This window comes from Nelumbo lutea, chromosome 1 (assembly GCF_056320005.1).
Source record: "Nelumbo lutea isolate HS-2025 chromosome 1, American lotus-T2T, whole genome shotgun sequence".
Taxonomy (NCBI): domain Eukaryota; kingdom Viridiplantae; phylum Streptophyta; class Magnoliopsida; order Proteales; family Nelumbonaceae; genus Nelumbo; species Nelumbo lutea.
The window spans coordinates 162646160-162670665 of NC_142684.1; the positions used below are offsets into that span (position 1 = coordinate 162646160).

At 38.1% G+C, this 24506-nt stretch overlaps 2 protein-coding genes across 3 annotated transcripts; one reads left to right on the forward strand and one right to left on the reverse strand.

The window, feature by feature from the left end:
- The first annotated feature begins 355 nt into the window (after window positions 1–355).
- Window positions 356–7593, forward strand: LOC148878819 (malate dehydrogenase-like). 2 transcript variants are annotated; one of them, XM_088960197.1, is made up of 7 exons: window positions 356–685; window positions 2791–2949; window positions 3044–3219; window positions 3947–4224; window positions 4307–4442; window positions 4572–4683; window positions 7200–7593. In XM_088960197.1, the coding sequence occupies exons 1-7, from the start codon at window positions 643–645 to the stop codon at window positions 7319–7321; spliced, it is 1026 nt and encodes a 341-aa protein (XP_088816323.1). In that variant the 5' UTR covers window positions 356–642; the 3' UTR covers window positions 7322–7593. The 2 variants fall into 2 exon arrangements, with proteins under 2 accessions (XP_088816323.1, XP_088816324.1); XM_088960198.1 differs by having other exon boundaries at window positions 7227–7593.
- A 12752-nt stretch (window positions 7594–20345) lies between these two features.
- Window positions 20346–23050, reverse strand: LOC148878820 (transcription factor MYB4-like). Its single transcript, XM_088960199.1, has 3 exons — window positions 22625–23050; window positions 22016–22145; window positions 20346–21448 (listed from the first exon to the last, which is right to left on the reverse strand). The coding sequence occupies exons 1-3, from the start codon at window positions 22755–22757 to the stop codon at window positions 20878–20880; spliced, it is 834 nt and encodes a 277-aa protein (XP_088816325.1). The 5' UTR covers window positions 22758–23050; the 3' UTR covers window positions 20346–20877.
- Window positions 23051–24506: the final 1456 nt, after the last annotated feature.

Genomic DNA, 24506 nt, shown 5'->3' on the forward strand with positions numbered 1-24506 from the left:
GTCCGGTTGACTTTTTATATGGACTTCATGGCTATACATACAGTCATACATGCATGCTTTGTGGATCTCGAGGCACATGATTTACTACGCATCTCCACGTATTTCCACGTAATAACTGACCTCACGAATCAATTCTCTCCCATCATCGCATGTCTATAAGTCTATACACCTTCATTCATACCTCATATGATATGATACTATGATGATGCTTGGGAGATATTTGGAAAGTTATATAAGATCCCAATCCAAAGGTAGAGAGCTCGAGCCTACGCATCTTCCTAACATTACAGGTTACACCAGAGATCTATTAGTTTATTGGCACAATGGTTTCATGTTTCCACGTCGGCCAGCAAATCGAGGATCATGATTCGTTTTTAAAATTTAAGTTTTTCTTGGTAAACACGATTTAGTTTAGTTTAATTAAGCAGCACATAATGATGTGATTAGGCCACCATTTGGAGGAGAGTTGCTGCTGTATTGTATATGCACCTGGCGTACGATAGCACCGGCTTTTCGTCTCAAATTTTCATCTATAAAAAATCTGCTTCTGTTCCCTCCAGTCTACTTTGCGACTTCGTTTTCCACATATTCTCTCCTCTTCTTTCCACACCTCGTCCCCGGACTTCTCGTTAATCTCCACCAATGGCAAAAGATCCTGTTCGTGTTCTTGTTACAGGAGCTGCAGGTTTGATGAAAGATTTTGTTTTTTTTTTTTTTCTATCCGATTTGCTTAATTTCACCTGAGAGTAGGAGATCAATCTAGTTATAATCCTCAGATATTTTGTTTCTTTGTATTTTCTCGAATCAATGGAAGATCTGATAAGACTAGAGCTTCAAGCTAGTTCTAGGGTTCGGGAACACTTATTTTTCCGCTGAAGCGGATTTGAATTTTATGATATGTTATTTTGGTTTGCTTGCTCTATTTTGTTCAACCGGATAGGAATTTTTGGTGAAATGCGAGATTAAATCGCAGGGTTGCTTGGGTTTGTCTATTGGATTGTTGAATCGATGGGTTTTAGATGGTCTTAATGGTCGTAGTTACATGCTTTTCTGCTACCTAACCTCACTGAAAGATCACTTTATGGAAGTTGTACTATACCTATGTAATAGATCCAGTTCTTACACCAGTTCTATGATTTTCTTCCTTTTTTACGGGTTTTATTTCTCATCGAAGGATCGTGAACTTATTTGATTTCGAATTCTTCTGCTTTAGTAATCTAAGCTTTTAACCTGTTTTGACTAAAAGTGAGCATTTGACTAGTTCGAAAGAATTGTAGCATATTGTTGTGTTTCCTCATCTAATGGTGTCAACTATAATATATCTTATGGGAGGCAACAACTTTTCTAGTAACTGAGTAGGTCATGGGGTTGTCATTGAATGATCTCAAATTTGATGATTTTGAAACGTCAACCATCTAATTTTTTGGTTGCTTCGCAAGTACTTGCAGTAAAATCTGTGTAGGGATTTGTCGGAACACCGCTGAATAGGTGGGGGTTTTATTTGAGGTTCCGAATAATTTCATTTTCCTGACTGGTTGATATGATGCTTGTTCATCATAAGGATGAAATGCTTGTTCATCAAATTTGATGATTTTAAATGTCATTGCTGGATCCACTTTTCTTATTTTATACGCAAACCCCATGTTTAGTCAACCCTGTTTTTGGTATTCCTGTGAAGCGTATATAGTTCTCATTTTCAGTGATACATCTGGAATGTCGTTACATCTGTCATCCCTTTTCTGAATCATTTTAGCATTGTCACTACAAGGCCTTTCCATGTGATTGATTCTTCTCATTTTTTCTCTCCTCAAAAAAAAAAAAAAAACAGCTTCCTTTTTTTCTTCTTTGCCTTTTATTAAAACCTGATGCATCTGAGGTGGTCTGATCTTTATATAATTATGTTGCTTTGCCTTGTTCTGAATTCTCTTATTGTTGATGAATTATGTATTTTCTTCCTATATATGTTATTAATAAATGATTTTGATTGGTTTATAGATTTCTTTCATTCACAAATAAATTGCAAGTTAAGTAGAAGGATCTGCTGTGCTGATTGCAGCATACAATGATTGGAAGTTGTTACTTCATGGGATCTGGTCCTCTGGCATGAGGAATTATATGTAGATGCTGTGACTTATTGACCTGTTAATTTACTCAAATGGCTTAAATGCTTAATATAGTATATCTAATTATATTAAGTGTTCATTTCCTTGTAATTCTGAGGTTTTTTATTACACGATTTTATATGCTGAATACAAGTGGACGAGAAATAATTAGTTGTAATGTGGTTGGTTGCTTATTCAATATTCAGTGCTGATGCTATTCAAGTCATTCAATAATTTAATTTTGTCATAATATCAAAATATTATTCTCGTCTATTTACTCAACTTATAAAATCCTAGTTCTTTGCCCATTATTTTCTTTAAATTTATTGTATTTTGGCCACCCCTGTTTTCTTTTCACTTCACCTTAACTCAAATGTTTTCATTACATTTCTAGTATCTTTCATTCCATTTCTTCCTTTTTTTTTCAGAAAACTTCCATTTTGGCAAAACTAGTTTAACTCTTAGTGCCATTTACTTTCTTTCCTGCTTCTCATTATCAAATATTAAAATGTGAATGAAAGCATTATCATTACTAATGTTGCAATTTGTTTTTTCCATACCTGTCATAGCTCCAAGATGTTTTTTTTTGTTTTTGTTTTTTGTTTTTTACATTATGATCACTAAATCTTTATATTCTTTTATTGTTACCCCTTGGTCAAATTTTGAGGAAAATTTGTTGTTTTTACAGGACAAATAGGGTATGCTCTTGTTCCCATGATTGCTAGAGGAGCAATGCTGGGTCCTGATCAACCTGTAATTCTGCACATGCTTGATATCCCACCTGCTGCAGAGGCCTTGAATGGGGTGAAAATGGAGTTGGTGGATGCTGCATTTCCACTTCTTAAAGGTGGATGCTCAATTATTAATCAATCTTTCTTGAAGCCTGTATTGGAGATTACTGAATTGAATTAATCAAATGTTCATACATAATTATGTTTCAGGTGTTGTTGCTACAACCGATGTTGTTGAGGCATGCACTGGGGTAAATGTCGCAGTCATGGTTGGGGGTTTCCCAAGGAAAGAGGGAATGGAAAGAAAGGATGTGATGTCAAAGAATGTCTCCATCTACAAGTCCCAAGCCTCTGCTCTGGAAAAGCATGCTGCCGCAAACTGCAAGGTGTGAAGAAAACACCATTATGCCATCTGACTATTTAGACAAAATTCAGTCATATGAATGCAGAGAGATTTTACTCATTTAGGCTTAGTTTGGAATGAGTGTAAATACAAATATGTACAGTACAAATACAGGATTAGAAATATAAAATATAAGTCTTTGCACTGTACATATTTGTATTTGTACTCTTCCCTTAGGCTCAGTTTGGAAAGGGTACAAATAAAAAAATGTACTGTGCAAAACAAGGTTTACAAATATGTACAGTACAAATACAGGTTTAGAAATACAAAATATAAGGCTTTGCACTGTACATGTGTATTTGTACTCTTCCCTTAGGCTCAGTTTGGAAATGGTACAAATACAAAAATGTACTGTGCAAAACAAGGTTTAAAAAATACAGTATGCAAGGTTTTGTACTGTACATATTTGTATTTGTACTCCTTCCAAATGGAGCCTAGTACTGTACATATTTGTATTTGTACACTTTCCAAACTGAGCCTTAGGCTCCATTTGGAAGGAGTACAAATACAAATATGTAGAGTGCAAAACCTTATATTTTGTATTATTTTGTATAGATTTGTACTGTACATATTTGTATTTGTATTTGTACTCCTTCCAAACTAAGCCTTAAGTGCAAACTAGGAATGTTCTTGATGTTATTCTGAGATGCATTTGCATACAGGCACCATGTGAAGCTTTGCCATGTTTTTCTTAATGCTGTCCTTCACAGGTTTTGGTCGTTGCCAATCCAGCAAACACTAACGCCTTGATCCTGAAGGAGTTTGCACCTTCTATCCCTGAAAAGAACATAACTTGCTTGACGAGGTTGGACCATAACAGGGCACTAGGACAAATCTCTGAGAGATTGAATGTTCATGTTTCTGAAGTTAAGAATGTTATTATATGGGGTAATCATTCTTCAACTCAGTACCCTGATGTCAACCATGCAAAGGTTGTAACACCTGGTGGAGAAAAGTCTGTGCGAGAACTTGTCGCTGATGATGGATGGTAATACAGATAACTGATACTTTTATAATGCACATATTTATGGTGGGAACTTTTATAAGCACATTTTAGTTTCATTTTGAAGGTTGAATGGGGAGTTCATCACCACTGTCCAACAACGTGGTGCTGCAATTATCAAAGCCCGAAAGCTATCTAGTGCATTGTCTGCTGCAAGTGCTGCTTGTGACCACATACATGATTGGGTTCTTGGGACGCCAGAGGTTGTTTTCGCTTTTTCTTGGACAATATGCATATAGAAATACATTTTTCCTTGTCTGTGAATGCATGCATCTAAAGAAATTTGTTATGTGAATGTTATTCCTTTCTGATCTTTCAAGTGAATGTTGTAGGGAACCTGGGTTTCCATGGGTGTGTACTCTGATGGATCATATAATGTGCCTGCTGGCCTGGTCTATTCATTCCCCGTAACTTGTCGTAATGGAGAATGGACAATTGTTCAAGGTAAGACCTGATAGTGTTGCTGGCTAAACATGCCTTTTCAATTATTGTTTCTGACTTTGATATGCTTCTTGTTCTTTTCCTTTTAAGGTTTCATGAGAGTTTTTCCTTCACACAGATGTTTAAACTAACACATTTCCTTTTTTCAAACATGATCAGATCATTGTATTTTTTTTTATTTGAAAAAGTAATATTTCTATACCCATTTGGAAAAAGTAATATTTTATTAGCAAAAGAGGCAAATATAGATGTACAGAAAGTACACAGTATACTAATAAAGGTCCATGCTGGCATCCTCAATCAATAAAATTAGGGAAGAGCTATTGCATACAAATAGGCCCTGCCCACTCTGCTCTTTAGTAAATTATCAACCACTGAATTTTGATCCCAAAGAATCTACCTAATTGAAGAGAGGAAAGGAGTTCAGAAAACATCTTTGATCTCGTTCAGAAAAGTGCATTAATCCCTGTGGACCAGAACCTGCTTGCAGAACCCATTTTCAGCATTTATTGAATCTTTACAAACTAAATACAAAGGAAGACACATACTCTTGGCAATTCTTGTCCTAGTAAGCAAGGCCATAAGCCCATAATCTCTGAATTCACAGGTTAAAGAACATCACTGATCCCCCCACACCTGGTACTGGTAGGGATTTGACAGACACATGATGGGACAATTTCTGTTCATTCTGTTGTGGCTTTTTTGAAAAATTTATTCCTGAACGTCTATAGTCTTGAGTCTTTTGACATGTATTTAACAGAATATTCATGAACATTTCTTATATTCATAAGATAAAAGTGCCGTAAATAAGCAGAGCCTTCGGTTCTATTAGGAATCAACTGAAGGTAAACATATGGTATTAGTATGATAGTAACTTATCATATCGAAGATTTGTGGTGAATACCTGTATCCTCAACTAGGGATATGATCATTTCTGCATGGGCCTGCATCACCTAGTCCGGCCCAGAAGTTTAATATATTAATATATACTAAATTCTTTTGTACATATATTTAAGTTTTATGTTTTTTAAATAGTTTTATTAATTGATGCAGGCCCAGGCAGCCGAAAATGCTTTTACTACCCTGTTAAAACTGGGCCAAGCATTATTACCCTATTCTCACCCCATCCCCCCAAAGGAAAAGAAACCTCTTTTCATAGTTGTCCTGCATACCTTGGGTATAGTTTTAAAAATTTTGGTGCAGCTATTTTACAATGCTGTGCCTTTGTAGATTATTTTGCTTCCTGCAAACTGCTAGTACTGCCTCAAATAATTAGAAACTCATAGATAGAAGAAACCAACTAAATTAAAAGTTAAGTCAAGTGGCAAGAATATACATATTCATCTTGATTAAACAGGTAAATTATGTTGAAGCATACTTATTGACAGAATATCCATAAAATAATTTGTAGTGCATTGAGGACACTTGCTATTCGATGCACTGCAAGTTCCACTTTGAGAAGAGTCAAAAGGTGGTGAATGTGAAGTTTGTCATGGATTTTTAAATTTTTTATGACATGGAAGACACTTGCTCTTCTACTTGTAGAAGAGGAACCAAATGGTGCTGAATAAAGTTGTTGGACTTATAGTACATTGAAGGCTTCTAAATGGTTCTGGATCAGAGTGTGGGGTGAGTTTCAGTTTGACAATAGGTGTTATGCTTATGTTCAGACTCTTCAGAGTGAATGTTGGATATCAAGAATTCAAAGGTATTAGAATTTGATACGAAAGTGTATACTTTTAGTTCTTGGCCAGAAAAAAAAAAAGATTGTTAAGGAAAGTAAGAGTTGTATTGGAATGAAAAAATGTAGGACAAGATGGCCTAATGGGATTAAATGGGACTATGAATTAGGAGGGAGGATGGGTTGTGTTGGTAGGTGGTGTAGGTTTTTTTCATCTTCTATAAAGTAAGATCATGAGAGTGTGAAGGTGGTTAGCAGATAGGGGATTCTTTGCTTTGTACTTTCTGGTGTTGGTCCCTTCAAGTGTTGGGGGGTTAGAATTGCGAAGTCTTTGTGTTTCTTTCTCCTAGGACAAGATGGATGTAATCAGTTTCTTCTTTTTTAATAAAATTCTTTTTCTTTTTACGAAAAAAAAAAGATGGTCTAATGGGATTAAACTCCCCCTTTTATATATTAATAAATAAGTTTAACAAAAAACATAAGTTAATAAATTGGTACAAATTTCAGATTTCCAAATGATTGATTTACTGTTCTTGCCTAGTTGCCTATCTTATTTTGTCCATTACAGTTCTAATTTATTCCTTCAAGAATGAGTTGTGAAACTTCAAGTGCAGCTATTTTAGAATGCTAGACCTTTGCATATTATTTTTCTATATTTATTTCTTAGATAAATATTTCTCATGGAACTTGTTGATGATCAAAAAGATGAAAAAAAATTCCTCCTTGTTAGTTCCTTAAGTAATTTAGTTGCAAAACTAACAATTTCAAATTAATACATGTCTAGTACTGTTACGTTTACAGCTCTAACATTTTCAGATCCTCAAACTATGATGGTTAGCATTCTTCCCTCTCATCTATTGTACAGGACTCTCAATCGATGAATTCTCAAGGAAGAAATTGGACTTGACAGCAGAGGAGCTCAGTGAAGAGAAATCTCTTGCATACTCGTGCCTTTCTTGAGTGCCATCGTCCCTCATCATCAGGAGCTCAGTAAAAGGAGCTTATGAAGTAGCTTCAGTTTTGAAATAAGTCATTTTGAATTCTATAAACATTGTTGATGATGGAGTAGCTGCTTCTGTCTGTTATTTTTCTGCCATTTTTATAGCTGTGTAAGAGACCTGAATTTTTCACTCCTTAGATGTCATTGATGAGTGCAGGCATGCTTTTTTTTTTTTTTTTTAAATGATAAAATGAAACAGGAACAGGAATGGTTAATACCAGTGTTTTTGGTAGCTTTGGCTCTGTCTTATTTAACTTTTATTATCAAAATGTGAATTTTTCAATGTATTTAAGAATAGATAAAAATATAAAATCGTAAGTCTCGGTATCTCACGATTCACGAATCACGACCTTCAATGTAAAATCAGGTTGGAGGTGCTGGGCCGCAAGCTAGCTGGCTGGTGGTTTCCGAGACTTGGGACTGCTGAATCCAGCCTTTCAAGGTTGAGATCCATTTTTCGACTCTGTAGCCGAGCTATCCATCCAAAACATGAATTTTGTGGAGACTGGATAATGGAAGTGAGCACTGAGCAGTAATGGTCTTATGGGCAAAGATGATAAGAGATGAATATTTTCCAGATACGAGTATATACCGGGATATGAGATGTGTTGTTGCTTGTTGGATGGAGAAAACATTAATGCAATTACAGATCCATGGCTGCCTACATTACAGTGTAATGTTCTTTCTCTAAAACAAGGATTCGATCCAAATGAGCTAAAAATAAAAGGTTCAGAGTAAATTCAAGAGAATAGTGAGTTGGATGATCAGGAATTAGGAAATTTTTGTAGACATGCTACAATAAGCCATATTAAGCAAATACCCCTGCGCCGCACTGAATATTAAGCAAAGACCCCTGCGCCGCATTGAATAAACAAGGGATATTCTTCTCTGGAAGAGGAATAATTCAGGTAGACATAATGTAAAATCAGCATATTTTTCTTTTATTATGGAAATTTAAGTATAACAAAAGTCATGTATATAGGCCGGTGGGTAGCTGTATGACATTTTGGATAGTAATGAATGATGCTTGTTGATCTAAGCGTTTCTGGTCACGTAACATTTCTTGTGATGTATAATTTTTTTTTGGCTAAGTATCTTGTTATTTGATCCGGTGGTGACGTGCCTTGGTGATGAGCTACTTGATGGCAAACTCCTTGGTGGAGAGCTGCCTGGTGGAGAGATACTTGGTGACAAACTGCTTGGTGGCGAACTCTCTGGTGGAGAACTGTACGGTGGCGAGCTCCCTGGTGGTGAACTGCTTGGTGGTGAGCTCCCTGGTGGCGAATTGCCTGGTGGCGAGCTCTCTGATGGAGAGCTACTTGGTGGTGAATTGCCTGGTGGCGAGCTCCCTGGTGGTGAACTCCCTAGTAGACTCGTCATTTGACCTGCTCCTAGGTGGCCTGCAACTCAGAGGATTGTGGAGCTCCTTGGTGCAACGCAACCCGACTACCCTTTGCAAGAGGTGATTTCCTCTCCTTTGTAGGCAGCGGGAGCTGAGGGACCTGTGAGAACTGAATCAGAGGACACAAAGGTATTTTTCCGGCGGAGACTATCCGATGCCTAAGTTAGCATTCTGATTACAAAGAGCTTTGAGAGAAATGAGAGAGATAGAGAGTAGGGGTTACCATCATTTTTTCCCTCTCCTTGGCTTTGGGGGTCGGAGTCCTTATATAGTGGTGTCCTCGCGGGTTAGGTGGGTGAAAAGCCTTCAAACGGTAAGACTCGTCATATCCCGTCAGAACCAGGATACGGTGGTGAACTCCTCGAGGATGTCAGGCTGGTGCTTGTGTTAGGCGGCCAGGTCGGTGCCTGGACCAGGTTGTCAGGTCGGCGCCTGTGTTAGTCGGCGGGTCGGTGTCTGGGCCGGGTTGTCAGGTCGGCGCCTGTTTCAGTCGGTGGATCGGTGTCTGGGCCAGGTTGTCAGGTCGGCGCCTGTGTTAGTCGGTGGGTCGGTGTCTGGGCCAAGTTGTCAGGCAGGAGATCTTCCTGCGATACGCCAAACTACTCTTCTGTACTGAGCTACCCTACAGGTGGTGAGCTGCTCGGGGGAGCTATGCCGAGCTCCTTGGGAAATGTCGAGCTGCTTGGCTCCTTGGTGGCGAGCTCCTTGGAGAGTTGCCTAGCTCCTTGGCAAGCTCTTTGGTGAGCTACTGAGCTCCTTGGCGAGCTACTGAGCTTGTGGGGTATGCTGTTATGGTTCATCGGTGGGCGTCTTATGGGTTGACGTTCCTTGGTGATGAGCTACTTGGTGGCGAACTCCTTGGTGGAGAACTGCCTGGTGGTGAACTCCCTAGTGGAGAGCTACTTGGTGACAAACTGCTTGGTGGTGAACTGCCCGGTGGCGAGTTCCCTGGTGGTAAACTGCTTGGTGGTGAGCTCCCTGGTGGTAAATTGCCTGGTGGCGAGCTCCCTGGTGGAGAGCTACTTGGTGGCGAACTGCCTGGTGACGAACTCCCTGGTGGACTCGTCATTTGACCTGCTCCTAGGCGGCCTACAACTCAGAGGATGGTGGAGCTCCCTGGTGCAACGCAACTCGACTACCCTCTGCATGTGGTGATTTCCTCTCCTTTGTAGGCGGTGGGAGCTGAGGAACCTGCAAGAACTGAATCAAAGGACCCGGGGGTATTTTCCCGGCGAAGACTCTCCGATGCCTAAGTTAGCATTCTGATTACAGAGAGCTTTGAGAGAAATGAGAGAGCTAAAGAGCAGGGGTTACCATCCTTTTCTCCCTCTCCTTGGCTTTAGGGGTCGGAGTCCTTATATAGTGGTGTCCTCGCGGGTTAGGTGGGTGAAAAGCCTTCAAACAGTAAGACTCATTATATCCCGTCAAAACCGGGATACAGTGGTGAACTTCTCGAGGTTGTCAGGCTGACATTTGTGTCAGGCGGCCAGGTCAGTGCCTGGGCCAGGTTGTCAAGTCGGCGCCTATGTCAGTCGGCGGGTCGGTGTTTGGGCCAGGTTGTCAGGTCGACGCCTGTGTTAGTCGACGGGTCAATGTCTAGGCCAGGTTGTAAGGTCAGCGCCTGTGTCGGTCGGCAGGTCGGTGTCTGGGCCAGGTTGTCAAGTAGGAGATCTTCCTGTGATACGCCAAACTACTCTTCTATACCGAGCTACCCTACAAGTGGTGAGCTGCCCGGGGGAGCTATGCCGAGCTGCTTGTGGCGAGCTTTGCCGAGCTGCCTGGCTCCTTGGTGGCGAGCTCCTTGGAGAGTTGCCTAGCTCCTTGGCAAGCTCTTTGGTGAGCTCCTTGGCGAGCTACTGAGCTTGTGGGGTATGCTGTTATGGTTCATCGGTGGGCGTCTTATGGGTTGACGTTCCTTGGTGATGAGCTACTTGGTGGCGAACTCCTTGGTGGAGAACTGCCTGGTGGTGAACTCCCTAGTGGAGAGCTACTTGGTGACAAACTGCTTGGTGGTGAACTGCCCGGTGGCGAGTTCCCTGGTGGTAAACTGCTTGGTGGTGAGCTCCCTGGTGGTAAATTGCCTGGTGGCGAGCTCCCTGGTGGAGAGCTACTTGGTGGCGAACTGCCTGGTGACGAACTCCCTGGTGGACTCGTCATTTGACCTGCTCCTAGGCGGCCTACAACTCAGAGGATGGTGGAGCTCCCTGGTGCAACGCAACCCGACTACCCTCTGCATGTGGTGATTTCCTCTCCTTTGTAGGCGGTGGGAGCTGAGGAACCTGCAAGAACTGAATCAAAGGACCCGGGGGTATTTTCCCGGCGGAGACTCTCTGATGCCTAAGTTAGCATTCTGATTACAGAGAGCTTTGAGAGAAATGAGAGAGCTAAAGAGCAGGGGTTACCATCCTTTTCTCCCTCTCCTTGGCTTTAGGGGTCGGAGTCCTTATATAGTGGTGTCCTCGCGGGTTAGGTGGGTGAAAAGCCTTCAAACAGTAAGACTCATCATATCCCGTCAAAACCGGGATACAGTGGTGAACTTCTCGAGGTTGTCAGGCTGACATTTGTGTCAGGCGGCCAGGTCAGTGCCTGGGCCAGGTTGTCAAGTCGGCGCCTATGTCAGTCGGCGGGTCGGTGTTTGGGCCAGGTTGTCAGGTCGACGCCTGTGTTAGTCGACGGGTCAATGTCTAGGCCAGGTTGTAAGGTCAGCGCCTGTGTCGGTCGGCAGGTCGGTGTCTGGGCCAGGTTGTCAAGTAGGAGATCTTCCTGTGATACGCCAAACTACTCTTCTATACCGAGCTACCCTACAAGTGGTGAGCTGCCCGGGGGAGCTATGCCGAGCTGCTTGTGGCGAGCTTTGCCGAGCTGCCTGGCTCCTTGGTGGTGAGCTCCTTGGAGAGCTGCCTAGCTCCTTGGCAAGCTCTTTGGTGAGCTACCGAGCTCCTTGGCGAGCTCATTGGTGAGCTACCGAGCTTGCGGGGTATGCCATTATGGTTGATCGGCGAGCATCTTATGGGTTGCCAGGTAGGCCAGGTCGGATGATGTGCCGAGCTGATCCAGGTCGGCTAGGTCGCGCAGGCCGCATGCAGGCCGCGCGCCAGACCGCGATAGGCCGGTCAGGTCGGTGCCCCGGCGGGACACCAACTTGGTAAGTTGTTGCCTGGGTGTCACCTAGTTGTCACGAGATGCCACGTGTCACAATTTCACTGGATGGCCAAATCTGCCCTCATCACTTGCAGATGTTTTTCCGAAATAAAAAACCTGAATATTCAATATTCTTCCATTTGCAGTTCAATCACCGTTCTCTTGATCTCTACTTCTCTTTGGTTCTTTCTGCTAATATTCTTCCCGAGGCTCGGTGATTTGCCGATGTCGACCTGCAACTAGCGGCTTGTCGGCTGCCGAATCTTCTATCTACTTTTATTTCTTGGCATTTGCAAATGGCCAACGAAGTGTAGCGATACGGAATGATATGGACTATGGATTACCTTAATGTTTTGTCAGAAAATATCAAGAATAAGGCCAGTTTGTCTAATATGAAATGCTTCTATTCCTCTGTAAATCATGTAGATAATTGTGTTTAAGGTTAAATCCGCTACTCCAGTCAATGTACCCTTGGGCTAAAATCGTGAAATCACAGTCTTCTTATATTGTATGGCCCTACCTTAACGTCACTTTATCTAATTCAAGGTGGGGCTACAGCAGTACATCGAGAGCCATGAACGAGATTGGCTTCAATCAGTGTAAGACCCATTCGAACAGCCTTTACAGTCATGCATTCGAAATATCTCTACACCATGGTTCTAACTATCGATATAGGCTGAAATGTCAGTAGGGTGTATTGACCTGTATCGATGGTTTTTTTTTGTGTTTGACTTATTTATTTTTTTTAAAACCGACTTAGAATGGTCGGTTTAAGTCCTGACTACCCTCTGAATTATGGCCTGATCCGATACGTGTCCTATAGGGGCGTATTGGGAAGGTCCCGATATGATATGTATCAGCCGATATGTAATAATATTTTGAACCTTGCTCCACATTTCTATGCTTTATTTTATGGGGAGATATTCCCAATGCAAGGCTATAATGAGTGTTCAAATGGGCTTTGCACTAATTGAATCTGATTTCTGATTCATGGTTTTAGTCGGTGTTTTAAAAACCCAATTGGAAGTCGAACTGTTTTTGCCTTAGGGTTGCAAGCCACTTGTTTGATTAGTTGTATTTATAAAAATATTAAAATTTGCAATTTTAGGCCAAAAAGGGTTTTTTTCCACAAAAATAGAAGGGCAAGGCACCTATGGCTCCTTGGGACACATAGATCTTAAAAAGTTACCAAAAAAAACACATCAATTAGACATCGGAGTGTAAAGATATGGCCTCGGTCACCGGGTCAACCGAATCAACAGTCCAACCGTCTGAGTCGAGTGATTTTTAACGTCAAAGATTTTTGGCATTTCTTCAGGTTTTACTCGAACCGGACTCGAGATCTTGACTGGGTGATGGTTGAAATGGTTCAACTGGCTGGATCAACAACAGGTTGAAAACATTGGTTTTAGCAAGGACGGTCTTTTTTATAACTTAGAGGTAATCTTAGGTTCTAGCGATAGTTAGGAAGTCAAAGGAACTAGGAAAGGATAAAAGGGAATCCATATCTAGTAGAGGATTCAAAAGCATGAGAGGCAAGGGCGGGTTAGAGGTGGAAGAGAGAGATATAGAGGTATAAATCGTATTGTGCCGCCCATGGCTCGGCATGACAGCACGTGGACTGTGTCGAGCATGACATGATGAGTTGGGCTGTGTTGGGCTTGGGTTTCCAGGCCCATGGGCCGGCATGACATGACACGATTGAGTGGGCTATGTCACCCCGGCCCAACATCGACCTACATGGGCTCAGGCCATGGGCCATGCCAGACCAACCCCCCGAAGTATCCCAGGGGAGAAAAGCATGGCCTGACTCTGTTTGCGAGCTAGCACGGCACGACAGGACCAATTTATACCTCTAGATAGATGGATTGTTTTCTTGATTTGTGTTTTGATTTTTTTTCGTGTTCATTTGATAGAGTTTTTGTTGAAATGCTCTTTTGCTATTATTATTTTTATTTATTTATTTATTTATTTTGAGGGAGGGGATTTGGCTATTTCGAGTTGGGGTGTAAAGATGGGTTGGCTGGGGGCCCTAGTTTTGTCTCTTGAGCCCTTTATGTATCTTTCTCTTTTCTTCTTTTTTAATAAAAATTTAATTTTATTAATAAAAATTCACGGTCTTAGCTAGGCCAATGGGGGTAGCAGATTTTTCTCAATCGTGTTTGTATTGGTTTTAGTTGACAGTAGTTTTTTTTCCTTTAATTCAATATTTAAGTTCTTGTAGTGAATTGCAGTTACACATTTCTATTGTGAATTGAGAGATGTGTGGTTGCAATTCATGACGGATAGAGAGTGGATAGGAAAAGTGGGTAAGAAATCTGGGTTCTCTGCATATTGGATCTATAGATCTTGGATGCAGATTTAGGGGAGGGAAGATTTTGAAGAGCTGGATTTCTATTTGTTTGCAAATGATTGAAATCACCAAACCATCTTTGGGGTGGGGGAGTAATTTTGAAGTTTGTATCTTTTTGAGAAAATGGAAACTTTTATCATTTGCCACAAAAATCCCCAAAACTTTTATCTGTGACAAAACCTCCTTAAACTTTCACTTTGCAATAAGTACCCCCTTTGTTAGAGTTCCGTCAATTAACTTCGAAAAAGTTTCATTCAGCTGTTTAGAATTTTTTAAATTTGCAAATTACCTTTTTCTTATTTTTATGAATGATTTATGATTTGATTAGTTTTTTAAATATAACATTGAAGCCCTCTTGGTTATCCAATTGAAATTTCAAATTTTTGGACGGATTCAATATTCAAATGGAATGGTAGATGTTTCTTTCTGATAGATATAAATGCATAGTTTCATTTTGTTTTTTCTTGAATTATTAGAGAAATGAGTGGATAATTTTTATATTTTAAGATGAAGAGAGACATTCATATAAGTGAAATAAATCGAGAAATAAAAAAAAAAAAACTTTATTTTCTATGCCAATGAAATGATTCTTGTTATTTTAGATGGTTTTGTTTAGAGAAAATGAAAGTATTTTTGACCAATTAGGGTTTAAGGGAAAAAAAAAGCAAGAAAAAAAATAAAAATAAAAATTTAGATGAATATTTTGATAATTTAATGCATTATGTCATCTGGCTTAATAGTCAAGGGTTATTTATGGCAAAAGAAAGTTAAAGCGGTATTTGTCAATAACATCATAATACAGGGGGTGTTTGTAATTTTACTCTTAAACCAGGCCCAACCCGTTTGAATTGCAATGCAATTTAGAATTTCAGAGATTCTTTTTCTCTATGACTGGACATGCCCAAGATACCTAGTTTTTTTTGGTATCTGATTTTGCTGATGTGATAGTTGTATTTCTTCATATTTATGAATGCCCATATGCTACAAACTGGGTTACTAAAGCAATGGCAAGTAAATACATAATAACGTAAGTGCTCTGTATACATGGGATTCATATGTGATTGATTTCACATGGTATTTGCAGTAGATCCCATGTTGAATGAGTTGGCATCTGAGTCCCTTTGAGCATGCCCCACATTACATGGCAATTAGACATGTTCATGGGTTGTGTTTTGGGTCTGACTTTACATCATGGTTCAAAGTATTAATACACTTCTGTGTATTAGCGGAGGTGTATCAGTACTTAGATACAAACGAAAATATTTTTTTTAATTTTTTTTATTTGGTTTTTGGGAAGATATTTAAGCATTTTTTTGTATCTTGCTTTACACTATATCGGACTTGGGATTTGGGCCAGGCCCATTCAAATTTAGACAAAAGTTAGACCAAAACCGTGTCTTAGAAATATCTCCCAATGAGAACTATGGGAAATAGTCCCAATTCACGCTCAAATGTGCCTGAGGGGCCTATTGAGTACAGTGTGGGGCTGTGGGGCGCAGATGCAAACTCATGTCGAATAAAAATGAGAATAGAACAAGGTGCACATGAGGCGCAGCAGCAACTCGGCCAGTGCCTCCTCTGGGGGATGGCCCAATAGCAACGTGTAAAGACATTATTTTATTAAAGCTGAAGTCACATCAACACTTCACAACACATTTCAACCGTGTATAATATGCACATTGAGATGTACATCTAAAAAGCTGATGTGGTCTTATTAATTCTCTCCTTAGGGGGGGCTGGAATTCAGAATTTTGCATCGTATGTATCCATATCTCTTTTGTATCTATTCTGAAATCATTGCATTCTTTTTCCCTAATAGACAAACACCACATCAGACCGGATATGCTGGACCATGCGATACTATTTGATGCAGGCAAACAGGTGCGATCGAAGGTGTTGAGATCTACCACCAAAAGAAAAGAAAAACACTCTACAGGTGCATATTTGTCGTATGTAATGACCAGTCGGCACAATTTGTTGTGGAATATGAAAACATTGGGATTGGTAATCAGTTCTCTTTTGCTTCTACTTTTCCAACTTCAATTCCACCTACATCACAAGTTTAGTCCTTCTTTGATAAGGGGTAGGCGCAGCCCCATTAAGCAATCCCAACAAGAGGGAGTTCTCTTTCTCTCTCTCTCTCTGTTGAATTAATACTTGAATCCAATATGCTTTGCTTTGCTTGGGCCAAGCCTAACGTTGATGGATTCATTAACTTTGAATAAATGGACATGACCTTGAGAGACATCCGTAGTAAACACGGTGCCCATTCTCTCAGAGGTTAGAGCTGACCTCAGTAAATCGATTCTTACCTAATTTACTACATACAAATTACTTGGCTAAAGCTTTCAGCTTTTTCTTTGTTTATCCATCGACTACAGATACAGATTGTGTAATAGTAAAACACTACTCCATTCCCCACGATTAACACAGCCATTTCGAATTAATAAAAATATTATTATTTTCTTTTAGAGGATTGCATTTAGAGAAATGAAATGCTGGATAAATCAGTGCATGTATTTTATGTAGACATGTGAGAGGCATTCATAAATATTAATTTTCTCTTCTTTTTGTTTTTGGCATGCCACATACGTAGTATGTGGATAATTAGATGTGTTAACCTCATAATTATATTCGAGAACAGAGAAAGAATCGTATTGCAATGAAGAAGATTTGGGAAATCGCAATTGTGGAATGACTCGAACTTACATTTCTTCTCCCTTTAAATGTGGTTTCCAATTTCCGTGAGGTAATCGGGGGTCTTGACATCTCCATCGTTTACAGTGTATTAATCTGGAACACTTTATTAGCCGACTAGTAAAAGACTAAAAGTGAAGAAAGGGAGATGAAACGAAAGAAGCAAAGGGAAAACAAATGCCGGTCAACCCAAGTTGTCTATCGATATCGTGTATTGTATTGGATAGCTCAGATACGAATACGAATATGGATACACTATGAATACTCATGGATATATACGACTGGAATAGAAACGTTTGGATATACTTTCAAAATGCATAAAAGCATATACATTGATAATATCAAGTTTAAAATTGAATTATATATAAATAAAGTATAAACATATGAAAAATGCATATTTTAATAAGTTATAAGAAGAAAAACATTATAATCAACAATTATTGGTAACTCTAAACCATGTACATGTCATTTTATTAAATATATACTTTTTCATTGTTATAATTGTAGGTTTGTATCACTATATTTTAGTTTTTTCATATTTTTAATTTTGACACTTTATTATTTTTTAAATTTATTTATTTAAATAATAACTATAATTTTTAAATAATAAACTTATTTTTAAATAATTACCACTCTATTTTAGTTTTTATGATTTTAATTTTAATTTTTATTATAATTGTAATTATAATTTTTTTTATTTTACTCTCTTAGTATATTTCTATAAATGATAAGTATGCTTTCATTGTTAAATATATAATTTTTCATTGGTTTAATTATTGGTTTATAATTTTATATCACTCTACTTTAGTTTTTTCATAATTCTAATTTTTTTTATCATTTTTTTAATTTATTTTCTATATAAATAATAGATATATTTTAAAATAATAACCACTCTATTTTAATATTTATTATAATTATAATTTTTTATTTTACTTATTTAGTGTTTACATACAAACGATAAGTATGCTTTTTGGAAATTTTGTTTATTTAGTATTTTTATTATTTTATATAAATAATAATATATATTTTCAAATAAAAATATGCTTTAGTTTTAAGTTTTAACATGTATGTAGAATAAAACATGTAAATTTGTAATACTAAATTGTTTTTTATTTTTATTAATTTTTAGTTTAATTTTTGTTAAGATTACAAATAGAACTATAATTTTGAACATGTTCATGACATATAAATCATGTAAAAAACCAACAATAAATGTTTCTATAAATTACAAAATACAAATAGAACTACAATTGCAAATATATTCTTTATCTACAAAATAAAAATATAATTCATAAAAATTTAAATAGGAAAACATTAAAAAATATACCATCGAATGCAAGTCATGACTAGCTAACAAAAGGCTAAAAGTAGTCATTTATGCTTTTGTGTGAACCCAAGCATTGATTCGGTGTCGTATCGTATCGATACCTACGACCGATACATTCCTATACCAGTTGTAGCATATCCCGTATCCCTAGTCACCGATACCGATACTGATACACCTTGTATCTAAACGTATCGTATCGATATTTTAATCCTTGACATCGACCTTTTTTCGTTGCCTTCTAATTTAGATTTGAGTTTCACGCCCAAAGTATGCATAAAACAGTGGAAATTATCGACCATGTTAATTGCATAACTAGAATATAATTAGACATTCTTACAAGGCTAACTAAATACATGTGTGCAAGACTGCTAGATGCATGTCTAGGAAGCTTAGGAGAGTTTAATTATGGATGCTTAAAAACCATAAAAATTCATTTCAAGCCTCCTAGTTTATGTCTTTTGGTCCATCCATTGCCAAATGAAAATAGACTAGACCCACCCTAGACTTACCAAAGGCCCCTCAAAATTTTCTTTATATAAAGCTATGTAACCTTAAACAAGAGACATCTGGATTTTTAGAGGTGTAAATTGGATCATGCTACCCGGCCTGGCTCATCACTATAGCACATGGCCCATGCTGGCATGGGCTGGCAGCCTGACACCATCCATATATATACATTTTTTATTATACATATAATCATATAATATATATATATATATATATTAATTTTTTGTCTATTTTGTTTCTCACTATTTTTTGCAAACCTTTAAAAAAGTAGGCTTCTCATAGCTTGGCCCAAGGATCAGCCCACAACACAGCACGACTCAGCATGGGCCCGCCTAGGTTCGTGCCATGGGTCATGCCGGGCCTGACTTGTTAAGGATACTAGAGGAGGCAGGCACAACCCACACAGGCTTGTGGGCTAGCATGGCATGACCCACAAAAGCACAAACAGCATGTAAAGTCGTATTGCGCTGGTCTAGCATAGCCAGATTTACATCTCTATAGATTTTTATTTTTCTTTTTTATAAAACTAAGGGCTTCCATTTGAGAGCGAGATAGTTCTCTTTTGGATGAGTGAATTCCCTTGGCTGTGCAGACCCTGTCTTGTCACATCTCCATGCCTAGGGGAGATGTTTAAATGGTAAAGTTATAGTCTATAGGTGACAAAATAGAACAATTAGGGCAAAATTAACTTTATTTGGGTTTTAGTTCAAAGAATTTAAAGACACTAGTGAAAGAGGATGTTAGGCACATGTAAGTATTAACCGAATATGATATAGATATTTGGATTTACTTTTTATGACCTGCAAATCAAAGAAAGCAGGAAACACTAATACCTTTTATATATTTTGTGTTAATGTAAATGTTATTGAGCTGCAACGCCTTGTTTTTTCCTGTCTGAGCTCTCCCACCTTGTTTTCATGTTTAGGGAGGATGTTCATGGCTTCCAGGTTCTTCCACTTTTTTTTTTTAATAATTTTCTGCTTACCGCTTCAAAAAAAAAAAAAAAAGGCTGCTGGTTTCATTTATCAAAACCCACCCATGAATTTTGATAAATAACACGTGGTTTGCTATTATCTTTATAATTTTAGTTTATTGGTTAATTGTTTTTTAGATATCATATCTTTTCCTTTGACTACGTTTGGTTTGAAGGAAAAGATAGGAAAAGATAGGATTACAAGAAAAATGATGAATTTTTTTGATATTAATTGCACTTGAATTTCATAGACCTTATAACAAAGAACCTGCAGTTAGACAGATTTGATTTCGTCAAAATTATGTTTTTGGAGGGATACCATACCGAGCCACCATTACAGTTAATGGATCATTCATTGGCAACAAATTGGGACCATGGTCTTGTAAACTCTATAGTAGTACAAGCATAATTAACAAGTAACCCATATTTACTACCATATTGCTTTAATTTCACTAATGATGCATATACTAAATAGGTTGAAAATCCTTGATTAGCTAGAACAAATTTTGCCACAACCATGTTCAGAATTTATCAGTTAATTAGTATTTAGACACATAATGATACAATATAAGATAAGACCCTGAGGAGAATACACATTTCCACTTAACACCATAATCGTCACTCTCATCATAAATAAAAGTACAAAGGTTAAGTAAAGGCCCAAATTAGGAGGTAACATGAGAGTCTGGGTAGAAGAGATTTGATGGGCGCTTGATTTTGTTTTATTGGGTTACAATATTACATCACATAAATGAAAAAGAGAAGCTGGCATTAAATTAAGATGTTAGTTTGTATGTATATGAATTATCTCCCTCCCTGTAATTGCATTTCTTGTCTATCTCCAATCCAATCCATGCAATCAATCGCTGTACACAAGTCTCCCAAGTCAACTTTTCTTCTCTTTTTCACTTTTGGGGTGTTTCCTCGTCATCAAAGCATATACTTCTCCAAATCCTCACCACTGACGACCAGTCAGGCTTTCGCTTTGTCAAGGATTCGATAATTCTGTTCCCTTGAAATTTCTTTCCCTTTTACCAACTGTCGAACATCGAACACCAAGAATTTGAATTCCTCTCCCGTACATGACAGAAACAAAAATTGCAACCAAAATTGTGATCAGAGCTCCGGCAGCTCTTGAATCTCTCCCGCCTTTATGAAAAGGTTATACCAAAAATCCATGCCGTCATCCGTGTTATTCCAATTGTAAGCAGAAATGGGTTCCGTTGTATAGACCGGATTGTATTGAAATTGTGATCCTATATCGGTCGTAGTTGCCGGATAATCAACGGGAATACCGGAATTTTCTGCTGACAATGCTTCCGACCAGAAGCTTTCATCGATTTCAGGAAAAGTTTCCGAAGACTCGACAAGTTCTTCCTTGATTCCCGTGTTCTGGTTTTCGCCTGTTATAACTGAGGATTCTGTAACCGAAGAGAATTCACTGGAGGACTGTTGTGGAGATGACACCGGCGGATAGACCGGATTTTCGAATGCTGGAATTATCGGAAAATTCACGGAGTGTGACTCTTTCGGTGTGGTGGTATCGCGCTTGGGTACTCCAGTAGATGGCATTTTGGTGTTTGTGGTGGTCTGATATTGCCTGAGCCTCTTCTTGAGATGTGTGTGCCAGACATTTTTTATTTCGTTGTCTGTTCTTCCCGGTAATTTTGCTGCGATCGCTGACCATCTGGAGATAAAAAAAGAAAGATTATATAAGAAATCTGTATCTGTTTAAGGATGTCTGTAATAACATGAAAATCATCCTCATGTAACAGTAATTATTTTTCTATTTGTAAGACTATGTAATATAATTAACAGTAATCACCCTCTCTCTCTCATACTGAATTTAATGGATGTCAGACAAATAATACACCACACATACATAATGCGTGTTTGGTCTTATGCATGTGCTTGTCAGCAGTTCTAATACGAACAAAAATTAGGGAATCTTTTCCCACTTGTTTATAAATTAAATCCTATTGCAATTTGATTGAGAGAGAGAGAGAGAGAGAGAGAGAGAGAGAGAGAGAGAAGTTTCTTGGTATTGACAATTTGGTAATTGTTTATTCGGGGTTGTCAAACTTGAAAGGCTTCAAGCTGTGTGAAGTTTCTTGATGCTGATATTTTGTTTTATTTTTTTTGGGTATTCAAGCTATAGATTTTGATCAATAATCCAAGACAAAATTTTAATATCTAGTGTTCATGCAAAACGGGGAAACCAATCTTGTGGGAGTTTAAATCAATGCATGCACACCTGTTGCCCAGCATTTCATGAAGCTTGATGATAGTTTCCTCCTCTTCTTGGGTGAAGTTTCCTCGCTTTATATCCGGTCGCAGGTAATTTGTCCAGCGGAGTCTGCAACTCTTCCCACACCTCAGTAGACCTGAAGGAAGTAAAAAGAAAATTAAGATTAAAGACAATATATATAAGATTTTTCTTTGTTTGTAAAACTATCTGCTCGCTACAAATGATTTCTAACTGTTTGGTCCCTCAAAAAAAAGGATGTAGTGTTCTAATGGATGGAGATTTGTCAGCTTGATCAATGAACGAAGTTTCTTTTCTTCTTCAAAACAAAAAGAGAACCAAAGAAAAACCTCTGACTTCTGAAATCAATAGAACTAAATGAACCAAAGATTCAATATTTATTGATTACAGAAAACCCAATTGCAAATTCATGAATTCCATCAATTACATAACCAATAGATATACTACGTACTAAGCATTCTATCGGTTGATGTATTATTCATCTTTTGATTTCTCATTAATTTTGTTTTCATAGGTTTGGGATGAAAATTTTCTGTATATTCAAATTGAAGGTCTTTAGTTGTTGAAAGAAAGATGTTGTTGGGAAATTGCAATTACCAGCTTGTTTGGGAAGAGCCCGCCAGTTGCCGTGGCCGTATTGTCGAATATAGTTGATGAGAATCTGATCTTCTTCAGGAGTCCATGGCCCCTTCTTCAATCCCATCTTCTCACAACAAGGAGATCTCACCATCTTTGATCTCAAACTCCAGACACCTTTTTCACTCTTTTTGATCTGATCACTACTCTATCTTTCTATCTCTGCCTCTCTTTCTTTCTCTGTCTCTCTCTCTGGAATGTGATCCCAAAGCTCAAATGATGTTTTTAAGCCCACGAGTGCCTATTTATCCTACGAGAACCCCCCGCCCCCCAAACAAAACGTGCGAGTCCGCATGATATTTCAAAAAGCAAACCTGCAATTTCTAGGAAATGAGGTCCCTTTCTCTCTTACCACTTCTTTTTTATTTTAATCTAATCGTTGTTGGTGATTTTATTCATTCATTTCATCAAATAAAAAGAGAACATTACAGATTTTCTTGAACCGACATGATGGAAAAATGAAAGAGTAGGGCCCAATCCAGGGCCAATATACAGGAAATTAAGGATAGCAGATGACACTATCACAGCTTGTCAGATTTTCCCAAGTTCACATTGGTACCACTTCCTAGTGGTTTCAACTCTCAAGCATTGACAAGTGTTCTGAGCTGGGACCTGGGAGTAGTAGTGAGTGATGTCTTTGGTCAAGTGGTGGTCTATCAAACGTGTAACCAGGCAAAACCCCAAATGAAATAAATAAAGGCAAGTGCATAAATTCTTGGCGTTTTTCAATTAAAAAAAAAAAACAAGTGATTAATTAATGTAAATGTGGACTAGGATATAGAGGGATGGAAGGAGAAATAGGCCAAAAAGTAAAAGAAGACGGTTCACACTTGTTATATTGTTTCATTCTTTCTTATTTTCCTGTGCAAATTAGCTTCTGTGGTGGGGAGGGTCAAAGAAGGAGGCTTGCCTTCTTCGTATTTTGGGCCATGCACCGTAGGCGTAGGATTTCTTTGATCAAGTCAGATGAGTAATCAAATGTGGATTGTGCTAGTCAAACCCAACTGACTTTTGTGAAACAATCTTATTCGAATTCAAATCTGTCTTCTACAAGATTGCCCCTCATAATCCCCGCCATGTATTGGGAACATCTTTTTTCTGGTATTATTATTATGAGATATTTGTGAGACGTTGTGGGGGCTGATTTAATCTCATCTTGGATCGATGTTCATTATAGTCATTGATATGGACATTATGTGCAATATATATATATATATATATATATATATATAATTATTTTAATTGGGTTTGATTTGAACAACCTAATTCTGTCCGAAGAAGTAAGGCCAAACAAGGTACTGAGTCTCCCTTTTGACTCTGGGTTGCCTTGCCCAGTGAACATTAATTTCAACCATTTTAGGTAAATAAAACTAAATGATAATGTTCAATAGCTAACTACCACCCTCTAATATACTTAATATCCATCATGTCACAGTCATTACAATCCCAATTGCACGCCGTACGTATTGCTGAGGTCAGTACTCAGTAGACATATACAAGAAATAAGCGAGCAAAAATATTAAAACTTAATCAAGTAAATTGGAACCACAATTTTATTATAAACATATATAGTAACATTCAATTTGAATAGGTGTGAAATTGAATTGCTGAAAGAGATGATGCAGTGATTTAATCAAACTTTTATATTGGTATAGACTAATAACTTTTCACCACTGCACCTTGCAAAGACATTGTCTTCATCATGGTAGGGAAACTTGTATACTCTTCATTCTAAGTGATCACTGATGAGAGACACAAGTCAAGTTTCTGAAAATAGACCCAATTAGAGATAATTTGTATGTGGGTTCAAGAAAATTTAAAACAGAAGAATTAACTAGGTCTT

Coding starts and splice junctions, on each gene's coding strand:
- LOC148878820 (XM_088960199.1), bottom strand. CDS start 22,757: ATGGTGAGATCTCCTTGTTGTGAGAAGATGGGATTGAAGAAGGGGCCA. Junction 22,146..22,624: donor GGCTCTTCCCAAACAAGCTG/GTAATTGCAATT, acceptor TACTTCCTTCAG/GTCTACTGAGGTGTGGGAAG. Junction 21,449..22,015: donor CATGAAATGCTGGGCAACAG/GTGTGCATGCAT, acceptor TTTTATCTCCAG/ATGGTCAGCGATCGCAGCAA.
- LOC148878819 (XM_088960197.1), top strand. CDS start 643: ATGGCAAAAGATCCTGTTCGTGTTCTTGTTACAGGAGCTGCAG. Junction 2,950..3,043: donor TGCATTTCCACTTCTTAAAG/GTGGATGCTCAA, acceptor ATTATGTTTCAG/GTGTTGTTGCTACAACCGAT. Junction 3,220..3,946: donor ATGCTGCCGCAAACTGCAAG/GTGTGAAGAAAA, acceptor TGTCCTTCACAG/GTTTTGGTCGTTGCCAATCC.